Source organism: Crocuta crocuta, unplaced genomic scaffold (genome assembly GCF_008692635.1).
Source record: "Crocuta crocuta isolate KB4526 unplaced genomic scaffold, BGI_CrCroc_1.0 scaffold218, whole genome shotgun sequence".
NCBI lineage: Eukaryota > Metazoa > Chordata > Mammalia > Carnivora > Hyaenidae > Crocuta > Crocuta crocuta.
Window position 1 is genome coordinate 5017176 of NW_027533170.1, and position 13903 is coordinate 5031078.

Sequence of the window (13903 nt, forward strand, 5' to 3'; positions counted from 1 at the left end):
CCCTCTGACCTCCCTCCCCCCTCCCCCCCCAACCCACCAACCTCCCAGCTTAATCCCTCCTTTTCCCAGACCCCAGTGTTAGTAAACCATTTTTCTGTCAAATCAGGATCGATGAAAATACATTCGGAGCATATCCTTGTTTCTCCTGTCCGTAAAGATCTGGGTGATCTTGGCTTCTACCTGTCTAGGTACTGGGAATAGAAGTGGCTCACTTTCATGTGACTGGAAACGTATTACCTTTAAGCCACAATAATAAACTCTTCCATTTCTGACAAAGTAGAGGCACCTAGATATACCCATGTTATACCTTAGGAGCTTTACCTTAAATACGCTTCACCTGATTTTTAAAAGATACATGTTATTCTAAGTATCACTTCAATTAATCTTAAAAATGATAACCAGGTCTTTTCATCAATCATGATATTCTGGGTTTTGATTCTTCCTTGGCCAAGTGTTTACTTGCATTTTAACTAAAATTTAGTAAGATTCAGATGAATAAAGGCTTATGGTGTGTCCTCAAATAATTTTGGATGATTCTGTAGTCATTCATGTATTTGGAATATATGTCCAGTTAACAGTAACAGGGAAATGGAACCCATATGAAAACTTCTGACATTTCAATGTGTCTGGAATAAAGGTGGTAGTCTTCCAAACATACTTATGAAAACTACTGAAAAATTACACCAAGTAAACATTATTTTTCTTAAAATATGATCAGGACTAAATGGCCTCACTTGAACTCAAAATATCCAACTTTAAAAAATTAGCCAACATCACATATAGAGATACACTTGATAAAAAAAAAAAGGTTGTGGTTTATTCCCAAATGTAAAGAAAAACTATTTGTAGCAGAGAACAGCAGACTGTGCAAGTTAAAAGATAATCAGTGGATGAAAAATATCAGTACTTTTTTCACCAGTATTTAAAACCATTTTAAATAGAATTGGTTCTGTGAAAAGATTTTTTTTAAGTTATACTATTCTTGTAATGATTTCCATTGAAAATGTAAATTTTGTATTTTACTGCTTTTTACAGATAAGAAAAACTGCCTCATTAACAAAGTGGTACCGGACAATGAGAAAGCAAATATCCATTATACAATTATTATAGGTCCTTCATGACTTTTGTCAGTATTATAAATAGCCAACCAAGGACCAAAAAAAAAAAAAAAAAAGGATACCATCCATGAAAAGAAGTTAAATACCTGGAATCTGAATATTCTAGACAAAAGGTCAATATATTTTTACAGATGATTACACAGAAGTCATGAATTACCACATTCCCATTCATTTTTGGCAGATTATTAATGGACTGTGTCACTGTCTCTTGGCATAAAACCTATATCCAAACATTTTTTGTAAAGCAAGTTTTAACAGATTATATAAATTTCAAGTTATCACTTAAGACTTTGTAGCTCAGAAGGTAAATCTCTTACTATACTAAATAATATAAGGCAAACCAACTATACTCAATAATATTCTGAGCTCTTTTCCTTGTCCTAAAAGAAAATTTTATGTATTCATCTAGTTGGTTTTCCCTGTTCAAAAACCAGTATTTCAAAAACTGACTGTAGAACACATAAAATATAGAGAGTTATTTAAACGAATCGTAATTTTAAGCTCTTCACCATTAGAAGTCTCCTTCGGACAGTCACAGGGATGACAAATTGAGACAGGGAGAAATCCAGGACTACTTGATTTTAAAAACAGAACACTGGAAAGTGTTTCGATACAAAGTTTCAACTATTTCTAATTCTCAGGTTCTGGGTTTATCCATCATCCTGTGTTTCACTCAATTTCAATGGGCATAGCATTATGTTAAACTGATCCTTTAAAGTGCCAACAAGATAATAAGTCTTTAGAACTCACCTGTTGTAAATTAATGCTAGCATATTTTTAATACCTTGCTGCTCTCACAGTAATATTTACTTGAAATCAACCAAACACCTGAACTTGTACTAATAATTATAAATACAATTTGGTTTTCTAATCTGAGTCATGGCTATAAATATCAAAGGTAACAAATACAGTGCTGAATGAGATATCAAGACTATTCATCTTTCTAAACTTCCACTATTATAATAAGAAACCACCAAAATAGTGTGAATTTTAGTGGCTCAGCTACAGTACCTGTTATTGATATTCAGTACTTGAGGAAAGAGTCACTAAAATTCTCAAGTAGGACTCTATACAGTTCTAAAGTGGTGGTTGACCTCAAGCACTTAATCTAACAGCACAAAGTTAGGCATGTATAACTAACCAAATCTTTCTCTTCTAGAATGCAGTGAAAACCATGAATGCATGCATCAGCATATAAAATGTGTGCCTTAGCCAACTTGTCAGTGACCTCTGAGAAGGATCCAGAATTAAGTGATAAAGCAATGAACTTTTTTCAGTGTTCACTCAGGCTTGCTATGCACCAACTGTAACTGTAACGAATGGCATTCTCTATTCCTCATGAGAATGCCATTTCCTCTCCTCTCCTGTTCCGGAAATAGTTTTGTGGCACTAAATTTATATATCTTTAAAATATCAGGTCTGAGATTTCCTTGATAATTACTGACTTAGGTTTTGCAGAACAAATACTGATTTCATTATTTGAATATCTAATTTTTTTTTAAGCAGTAAGAATCTGGAACAGTGCTTATTACCCAAGGCAGTTACAACTGTGGCTAAAAAAGAATACACACTGTCAGGTGGATAATAGTCCCAGAACATTTAACATACTAAGATATGTATATTCCATTTTATAGAGACTGACGCAGCCTATCAGCTTCCTTAAAGGGTGATACTGAAGGACAAACAGTGAAAGCTACATGTCATGCATAATTTATGATCATGCTTACTTCTCCATTAACTAGAGCACTTGCCATTCTTACCTCAGATTTCTCCAGTTTATTTTGTGCATCAATTTGTGTAACAATCTCATTCATGTTGGTCTCCAACACCATTCCCCCCATCACCATTTCTGCAAGAATATTGTGAACCTAAAGGAAAAAATAATACACGTCCATAAAGAAAACTCACTACAAAAATGTTTTATGATTCCAGTAGTTTTTGCTTCAAAACTGCTGCGGCTATTTTATTTAAGTGTGAGATGTAAAAAAAAAAACAAAAACCAATAACAATAACTTGGGGGTGCCTGGGTGGCTCAGTCAGTTAAGCATCCAACTCTTGATTTGATTTAAAAAAAGAAAAGAAAATTGAGTAATATATATTTAACCAAAAGAAGTTTTTTAAAAAACTGAATTACTTTATAATACCTTTTATGTCCTCTGCCGCATACTTTGCATTAATTATTCTTAAAATAATCCTCAGAGGTGTCTATACTGTTTTTACCTCTATTTTACAGATAAGATACCAGTTGTGTGTGTGTGAAAGGGCATGTGAAAGTTAACAAGTGGTAGAAATTAGACCAGTCTAATTTCAGAATCTCTATTTTCTTTTTTTTTTTTAAGCTTATTTTTGAGAGAGAGAGAGAGAGAGGAAAGGTGAACAGAGGAGGGGCAGAGAGAAAGGGAGACACACAATCTGGAGCAGGCTCCAGGCTCTGAGCTGTCAGCACAGAGTCCCACACAGGGCTCGAACTCACGAACCATGAGATCATGACCTGAGCTGAAGTCAGATGCTAAACGACTCAGCCACCCAGGTGCCCCTATTTTATTCAATTTTCATTCTTTTATAAGGCTGTACACAAATGTATTCATGACTTTAAAATCCTATCATTATTTACTAATTTTTCGTTTTGGAAAGATGGACACCTCATGTACAATTCTTGAAGAAAGAATTAGAGAAATCCCTCTCCCTAACAAACAAAACAAAACCAGAAACCACAACTGTTTTTAAAAACTGGGGCTAGGGGCGCCTGGGTGGCTTAGTCGGTTAAGCGTCCGACTTTCGCTTAGGTCATGATCTCGCGGTTCGTGGGTTCGAGCCCCGCGTCGGGCTCTGTGCTGACTGCCAGCTCGGAGCCTGGAGCCTATTTCGGAGTCTGTATCTCCCTCTCTCTCTGACCCTCCCCTGCTCATGCTGTCTCTCTCTCTCTCTCTCTCTCTCCCCTAGAAATAAATAAAAATAAAAAAATAAAAAAATAAAAACTGGGGCTAAATTATCATAACTTCTAACTGGTATCTCTTCTGCAACTAGATAGCATTTATGAAAACGATGTTTGGGTGTTGAACTTAACAATGTCTAATTTAATTCTCATATTAAACTTTGTTACAGTTAAGAGAACAAAGCAGCTTCCTGAAGATACATAAAAGTAAGATGTGGCAAACAAACAATTCACACCTAAGTCCAAGTGACCCAAGTCCAATTCCTTGCTTTCTTCTGTTAACAGTAATACATGAAACTGATACACCAAATTAATTTTTAGCCATAATCTATGAAGAGTCGATCAAAGGCCAAGAAGGTGATTGGGTGATAAAATATAATTACCTTACAATAACAGGTACTCTACAGAGGAAAACTGTTCAGAAAGAAAGGCCATGGCCAGCGAACGGATTCATTAAAACTTCTGTTTTAGCAGTGGAATTTCCCCTTCTTTTTATTTTAATTTTTTACAGTTTCTTATATGAGAGAGAGAGAGAGAGCACGAGAGCGCAAACAGGGGAAGGGCAGAGAGAGAGGGGGGAAAGAGAGATACCAAGTGGCTCCAAGCTGCCAGCGCAGAGCCCAACACAGGGCTCACACTCACAAACCATGAGATCATGACCTGAGCCAAAATCCAAGAGTCATATGCTTAACAAACTGAGCCACCCAGACACCCCTCCTTCGTAAAACAAATTCTCTTGAGAAAGCAGAATCTGTAGTGCTGATAAAAGTGTATCAACTCCTCTAACCTGACTTTGCTCAGGCTTTCTGGGGGTTTCACTCCTTCATACACTTACTCCTGCCTTTCCAGAAACATCTCAGAAACACAAGCAGATTAGTAGAAACTGAATTTCAGTATTATAGAAACATCTACTGAGTTTAGAGGTATTAAAATATGAGTAGTCTGCAAATGTGGGTCATACCCAAGAAATGCTAAGAATGTATGCTAATTTAATAAGGTTTAGGATGTAAATTTGTCCTCAAAGTAAAAATAACTCCTATGAAAGCAAATTCACAAATCCAGAGAAGATAAAAAATGTAAATGAGAGCCTATGAGCTAAATCCTTAAACACAAAGTCATTTATCAGAAATAAAATAAATGCCTAAAGAATGTATTCTTGATGAGGAGGTACTTTATGTATAAATCCCAGGAGATTAACCGTATGGGAATGAGAAGTATTAACTGGGAGGGGAGTCCAGTATTATCAAGGTTATGGTTTGCAAGTAAGGTATGGAGGGATTTTTAGAAGCTGTCCAGTGACAGAAAACTTCCACGTTCCAGGGATTGGGAAGAACTCCTGGCAGAGTTAATAAAAGAAGATGATAAAAGTTTTGCTTTTAGCTTAGCTCAACCACATGTGGTTGACACAGTCCAGTATTTTATTTTTTTAAATTTTACTTAAAATAGATTTAATGCAAAGAAAAGGGTAACAATATGCTTGAAACATAACTCAATCTACTGAATTGTTTTGATGTTCACCTACAATAAGTGTTCGATTGGTTTTTATCCCCTTTTCCTGAATATTTATAGGTATTTAAGGTTTTTAAAAGTAGCAAATACCACAATAATGATGTATGTTTGCTTTTTTGTTTGGTTTTAACTGTATATCCCCTATCTACCCAACCACACAGCTTCTTATGGACATAAACCAGAACTTCTAGTTTCATTTTTATTTTTTTAGATCACAATAGAAGCAACTTGTTCTTTTGGATTTCTCTTTGACATCCACATTCTTGTTAAAAGTTTAAGCTCTACAGAAACTGAAGTATGAACAATAACAGTCTCCACCACCCTCTACCTCTGGGTCCCTCTATCCAAAGATAATCACAGTTAATCAAATCTTATACAAAGTTTCCTTTGCGTCCCTTCACTTTTACAAAAGACCTACGTTCATACCTGTTTTTGTTAACTGAAAGAAATCCAAAGAGAATTTTCACTTCTATGAAACGGTACTGCTTCTGTGCTTTAAGCCCCTTTGGCTTATGCAGTGGTTTGTAGGAACACTCTACTTTCTGGATAGCAAGGGAAAACCTGTACACCCTTCTTGAAAACTTTTTATGCATATACTTTTGTGTGTGTAAATCTATGTCTAATTTACACAATCCTATAATATACATTATAGTAATGGTTCTGGAAGAGAATAAAGAACGGACTTAAGAACGCAGCAGAGAACGTGAGTTAAGAAAATAATAAAAGATACTGGTGCCAGATACATGTACAAGAATGACCAATGCAACTTTGTTGGTAAGAGTAAAGAGACAAAAAAAAAAACACAAACAAAAACAAAAACCCCAAACTGTAAAATTGTAAATCTATACTATTTTTTCAAAAATTGTATTCAAATTCCAGTTAGTATAATGTTAGTTTTAGGTGTATAATATAGTGATTCAGTGCTTCCAGACATCACCAGGTAGTCATCACAACAACTGTGCTCCTTAAGCCCCATCACTTATTTCACCCACCCCCGTACTCCCTCCCCTCTGGTAACCATCAGTTTGTTCTCTTTAGTTAGGTGTCTGTTTCTTGGAATCTGTTAATTATAATACAATTAAGAATGAGAGACATCCACAGATTCCTCAGTAATATAGATTATTAAGTGAAAAAATGGATGGGACAGAAAATACCTATAATAGGATCCCACTGAAGGATACAAGAAAATTACATATACACACCTACTTGGATATACCCAGAAAATGCCTGGGAAGACATGCAAATACTTTTTATCCATTTACCCACTGAAGGGCATCTTGGTTGCTTCCAAGTTTGGGCAATTATGAAGAAAGCTGCTGTACGCATCTGTGTTCAGGTTTTTATGTGGCCTTAAGTTTTCACCTCCTTTGGGTAAACACCGAGGAGCATGACTGCTGGATTGTGTGGTAGCAACATGTTCAGTTTCATCAGAAACCACCATGCTGCCTTCCAAAGTGGCTGTACCATTGTGCATTCCCACCAGCAATAAATGAGAGTTCTTCATCACCACTAGGTGCTGTCGGTGTTCAGGACTTAGGCCATTCTAATAATAGGTGTATAGTAACATTCCACTGTTGTTTGAATTTCCTGCAAATCTTTTTATTTTTTTATTTTTATTTTTTGAATTTATTTTTGAGAGAGAGAGAGATAGAGACAGCATGAGCAAGGGAGGGTCAGAGAGAGAGTGTGACACACACAGAATCGAAAGCAGGCTCCAGGCTCTGAGCTAGCTCTCAGCACAGAGCCCGATGCGGGGCTCGAACCCACGAACCGTGAGATCATGACCTGAGCCGAAGTCAGACACTTAACCGACTGAGCCACTCAGGGGCCCCTAAAGGATAGTAGTTACCTAGAGAATGGAACTGGAGCACTGAAGAAGAATAGAGACTTGTTTATTGTTTATTTGTTTTGAAAACTTTTAGCATGTGCATATACTAAAACAAAACAAAAAGCTTACTAAAAATAAAAGAGTGACCATGTAGTAATTCAGAAGAGTAATATTAAAGACTATAGCCATGCATATATGTAGCTTAATTTAAGAGGTAGCCAAAAGGGATTGGATATTTGTGACAAGAGAACGCCACTTTTTCTACGCATTTAAATAGTAAAAATTCTATCTCACGTAAGTGTCAGTGTAGAACTTGGAGACTTTTGCTTAAAACTACTTTAACTTATTTAATATTAAATGGTCTCTGGGGGCACCTGGGCGGCTCAGTCAGTTAAGCATCCAAGTTTCACTCAGGTCATGATCTCACAGTTCATGAGTTCAAGTCCCATATCGGGCTCTCTGCTGTCAGTGCAGAGGCCACTTCAGATCCTCTGTTCCTTCTCCCTGCATCCCTCCCCAACTCATGCTTTCTCAAAAATAAATACTTAAAAATAAGTAAATGGTCTCTATATTATTCTATTATTTATAGCATATAAGGTACATTGTGGGTATCTAATAAACACTATACACAAATTTTCTTCAAAATTATTTATCTCAATTAGCCATGTGTTTTTCTTTGGCAATTTTCACCATTCCATCAGTAAACCATGTTTATTAAATATTTTTTAATTGTTTTTTAAATTTATTTTTTGAGACAGAAACAGAGCATGAATGGTGGAGGGGCAGAGAGAGAGGGAGACAGCATCTGAAACAGGCTCCAGGCTCTGAGCTGCCAGCACAGAACCCAATGCGGGGCTCAAACCCACGAACCGTGAGACCTGAGCCAAAGTCGGACACTGAACCAACTGAGCCACCCAGGCGCCCCTAAATATTTTTTTAAGTGCTGATTCAAATCCCAGTTAGTTAACATACAGGGTAATATTAGTTTCAGGTGTACAAGTTAGCGACTCAGCACTTCCGTCCATCACCCGGTGCTCATCATGCGCTTAGTACTTGTGTAAAGAGCTTATGGACAGCAGCATCCTGGTTTGAGTAAAGGGCATGCAATCACGGGAGAGTAAAATGAAGATTAAATCAAACACATTTCACTTGCAACAGTTACAAGCCCTCCACCAGATGGAACGCAGCATATAAAAAAGATGTTGGAAGGAAAGGAGGTCCAATTATACAGATTCCCTTCTACAGATTGTCACTTGTTTGCAGAGCATCAAAGTTATTCTGCTGTAACTTCTGTTAGAACTGAAGTCCTCTGCACCAAGTAGCTTTCACTTTGCACTAATATATGATGATAGGGGTAGTCAAGTGAAATAGGGCAGATCATTCTGTTTAGTTCTTCATCTAAGAATAAAGCTGATATGTATGTACCGACAGGGAGGATCTAAAGACACATGAAGGCACACAACACTGTAAAATACAAACAAACCTGATCACTCACTAGACCGAGAGAACTATGCCTAGCTTTGAAATTAGATACAAAAAAAAAAGTCTGGAAGCCTACCTAGCCCAACTAGGAAGAGAAATGACTGTAGGGAAACAGCGTGCATGAGGCTGAGTGGATGTAAGGAGGGAGACAAGGTAAGAAGAACGTTAATGTTTAAGCATTAGTCTTCAGTACTGTTGGACTTCTTTGTTTCTAAAGAAAAAGAATTATTCATGTAATTTTAAAATAAGAAAACATTTTACTATGGATAACACTGTAATGTTCTTTAATGGTTTTGCGTCTGTCAGAGACAGAGAGGCACTCCCTCTCCTTGAAAACAACAAACTAGAGGAAGGGCGGGGATAAGGGCGTGTTCTTCATAACGCCCTGCAGAGGGTTAAGGGTGCAATAATTTGTTTTTAAATGTGTNTGTCTGTCAGAGACAGAGAGGCACTCCCTCTCCTCGAAAACAACAAACTAGAGGAAGGGCGGGATAAGGGCGTGTTCTTCATAACGCCCTGCAGAGGGTTAAGGGTGCAATAATTTGTTTTTAAATGTGTTTTGCAAGGAACACTTCCTCCTTCTCTTACTTGCAGCAAAGGGAACGGAACAGCAGTTTTAAAATTAAGGGTGGAGGGAAAATAAAGCAGAGTTACTGGTCTACTCTAAGATATGACTTTTTAATTATTATGACAGAATAGCCCATTATGATGAAATGATCGACTATTTTAAATTATGTTAGAAAATTCCACCTTATGTACATCTGTGGGTCATGCTGTTGTTACTGATTTGATAATATAACTTTAATACATATATTTGCCAACAAAAATATTAAACAATATACCGAAAGTAATCTATTAACACAATAGTACTTGCAATTCTAACTGTTGTAAATAGATCGCTCTTCATATTTTGGTATTTCTTCAAATCTCAGCTACAACTGATTATTTAAAGACCATTATTTTACATACTGCTGAAAAGGAAAAACACTGCCAATTAAATTATGACAAGGTATAGAATATAACATGCATCCCAATCTCAAAACCATTAAAATGTGAGAGAAATCTGCAATTTTAGAGTCAGTGAAATATGATATTTTCCCATTTTAGTCCCACAAATTGATAAAATAAAGCTACAGTGAAAATAAAAGTACAGTTGCTAGATAAAATAAAAGCTACAGTGAAAAATTTTAAGTAAAAAGATTAATGTTTTGGGGGTTTACTGGTGTACTGCCAACATTTAAAAAAAGCTTAATTCTGAATGTATTTTGAAAGTAAATGCATTAAGATTTCCTGACTAATTAGATCTAGGATATGGGAAAAAGTGTCATTAGAGGTGATTCCAAGAAAAAAAGAAGTGTAGCTTCAGAGATACATCCTCTCAAAATGGATTTCTCACAATTCAATTAAATCTAAAAATATGCTTTAAGCTTTTATTTATTTTGAGAGAGAGGGAGGGGGAGAGCGCCAGTGGGGGAGGGGCAGAGAAAGAAAATCCCAAGCAGGCTCCGTGCTGTCAGCGCAGAGCCCTATGTGGCGTTGGACCCCATGACTGGGAGATCATGACCTGAGCCCAAGTCAAGAACTGGATGCTCAGCCGACTGAGTCACTCAGGCACCCAATCTAAAAGTATTTTTAGGGGTGCCTGGGTAGCTCAGTTGGTTAAGCATCCGACTTCGGCTCAGGTCATGATCTCTCTGTGAGTTTGAGCTCCGTGTCAGGCTCTGTGCTGACAGCTCGGAGTCTGGAGCCTGCTTTGGATTCTGTGTCTCCCTCTCTGTCTCTGCCCCTCCCCTGCTCTGTCTCTGTCTCTCTCAAAAATAAACATTAAAAATATAAATAAAAATAGAAGTACTCTTAAATTTTGCTATAATTATTCTCCAACAGGCTATCTGACATAACAGTGTTATACAAATCAAAACTTAACAGTTGAAAATGTGATTAACTTAAGAAAGTATTTGCTGGGGTGCCCAGAGGGCTCAGTAGGGTGAGTGTCCAACTCTTGATTTCAGCTCAGATCATGGTCTTAAGGTCCTGAGACTGAGCACCGCATCAGGCTCTAGGTGCTGAGTGCTGGGCCTGCCTAGTATTGTCTCTCTCCCCCTCTTTCTACGCCTCCCCTGCTCACATGCATGTTTTCCCTCTCACACACAATTTGTTTAAAAAATAAAGTATTTGCTAAGGAAATAATCAGTTTTATAGTCCTCTGGTTAATATTATCTTGAGATGGAGTCAGTTAAGCAGGTTCTGCTGCTAAAGAGTACTATCCTTCCCAAACTACTGATGTCTTTCATACTATATTATCATAATGACATATCACTGTAATGTATCAACCTAACATATATCATGTTATGAAAGAAAAGTCTAAAGTATCACAATTGAAAAATATTTATTTGAAAAATAATTCGGAAAGTAATTAGGAGTATATTTTGTTGGCCTATCAAAATTTTGGTACAATTTTCAAGACAAAAGTAGAAATGAAAGGTATCTAACATATTAATAATAATGAAGTCAGCAATTAACAAATGGAAAGTAACAAGGATATAGTAATTCAAAGTAACGGATAAGAGTAGACCTATTTTGGTACACGATGCATTTTATACTAACACTGAATATGAATATTTCAAAATCTGAAAATTCAAAATATTCAAGTTTGATTGAAAAGCTGGAAAGCTGTTCTACTTTCTATTCTATATTCCTGGCTGAATATCAAGAAATCCTTTTTAAATGCTGCTTATTATAAAAGTCAGAGCTGCTCACTGAGATCTTAAACTATTCCAACCCCCTGCTCCCCTTTCTTGGCTTATGTTTTATTGGCAACTTGTATTTTAATGCTACAAATTCTTTTCATATTAATTCCACAAGTACTTTAACAGTCAATGTTCTTTTATCCCTCACCCACACATTTACAACTTTCTTTGTTCTTCTTCCTTCTGTAACTCACTCCTTCTGATATCTCACACTTCCGTCTGTGTCAAGTACCTTCTTTTAGAATTTCTTTTGGGAAAGGCTTGCTGAAGCAAATTCCCTCATTAGTTTTCTTTGACAAAGTCTTGATTTTATTTTCTCGTAAGGTATTTTCGCCAACTTCAGAATTACAGTTGGGCAGCTCGTTTGTCAATATACTGTCTTGTGACTTCCGTGGCTGCTGTTGAGAAATCATTTCCCAATTTAGCTGCTGACCCCGTAAAGGCAATATTTATTTCTGGATGATTTTAAGAGCTCTTTCTCTGCTCTTCAATTGTACTATCATTAGTCCAACTGTAGATTTACTTTTATTTATTCTGTTTGTGATTCTTTAACCTGTGGATTAGTATTTTTCCTTCATTGTGGCAAATTCCCATAATTTCAGATATTAGGAAATAAAAATTTATTCTTCTGAAACTGAGAATAAATGTTCATTAGGCCTTTCTTGCTCTATCCTCCCTGACCTGTAAACTGTCTTCCGTATTTTTACTCTTTGTTTTTTACGCTGCATCATGGAAGTGTTCTATCTTTCCATTTGCTCAGATATGTATAATCTATCTTTATATTCCCATCCACTGAAATTTTTTTTTTTTAATTTTTTTAATGTTTTATTTATTTCTAGGAGAGAGAGAGAGAGACAGCGTGAGCGGGGGAGGGTCAGAGAGAGAGGGAGTCACAGACTGAAACAGGCTCCAGGCTCTGAGCTGGCAGTCAGCACAGAGCCCGACGCGGGGCTCGAACCCACGAACCGCGAGATCATGACCTAAGCGAAAGTCGGACGCTTAACCGACTAAGCCACCCAGGCGCCCCGCCATCCACTGAAATTTTTAATTTCGACAGTTTTTACCTCTTCTAGAAATTCTATGGAGTTGTTTTTCAAATCACCTAGCCTGTTTTTTCTAATATTTTATTCACTGTAAATTTTATTAGAACAACTTGCTCAGTTGATGGGATAGGGGCTGGTGCGTCTGGGGCCAAGCCTTTGGCTGGTGCTGGCAGGGAAGAGTGGAGACTGGCATGTCTGGAGTTTAGCTTTCCAATGGTCCGGCCAGGAATTTGATTACAGAAAGGAAGAACTGAGCAAATAAGTAAATGCATCATGAATAATGGGAACACTAAGAATGAGAATAATCAGCATAATCATTCACTGTCAGAGTAGCAAATTGAAAATACAGAAAACGAAAAGGCTAGAATAAATTCTGTAGCGTTGCACTAGACTCTGAGGTATTAAGAACTCAATGATGTTTGATATATATAAATATTTAGACACAGGTTAGGGTGCATGTGTGCACGCGCACACATACCTACATCTATTTCCCAGCTTGGATCAGAGAACCAGGAGTTACGTGGTGCCAAGATGGTCATTTCTAAACATCACCGTCTGCTAAAAGGAACCAAGGCTCCTTGAAGAAACAGGTGACTCAAGGGTGGGTCAGAAAACATGCAAGATGCTCTGTCCGTAGAAAAGGCCTAGAAACAATGACCAGCCTCATAATTACAAGCACCTCCAGACTGTGGTTTCCATGTCCCAGTAAAAGGAATCAGGGCTCCTTGATGGAATGGCTGACAACATATCTAGAGGAGTAAATGAACAAAGCGAGTCTGTAACACCTAGTTGTACCAGAACACAAAACCGCTATCGAAGTCCACGGAGGGGAAGGGAAGAAAGGGCAAAAGGACTCAGACAGCCTGAAGGGGCTCCCATGGGCCAAAGATCTGGCAATCTGAGCATCCAGAAGAGTAATATCTTCAGTGGATTAAAACAAACCAATATGTCTAATTCCTATGTTACAGGGTACTTTAAAATAATAATAATAATTTTTGGTGGGTATTAGGGAACTGAACTGTTATGAAAACCAGTCAATAGAGGGGAATAATTTAGAATTTGCACTGCCTTTCCTACATAAACTGTATCTTCTAAACCCATCATCTGTCTTTTAATTCATTTAGCTCACACTTAGTGTGCTGAATATCTATTTTAAATTTTTCATTTAAGTTACTTTCATTTTTCATCACAAAGTTGGTTAATTTGATCAAATTTTATTCATATTCTTTCCCTCCTCTTTT

At 37.0% G+C, this 13903-nt stretch overlaps 1 protein-coding gene across 1 annotated transcript in view; it reads right to left on the bottom strand.

Moving 5' to 3' along the window:
* Positions 1–13903, bottom strand: part of AP3S1 (adaptor related protein complex 3 subunit sigma 1) — a 63866-nt gene that overhangs the window by 7335 nt on the left and 42628 nt on the right. The window contains exon 6 of the mRNA XM_077746325.1: positions 2879–2986. Coding sequence (XP_077602451.1) covers positions 2879–2986 — 108 coding nt within the window. The remainder of the gene's footprint in view (positions 1–2878; positions 2987–13903) is intronic.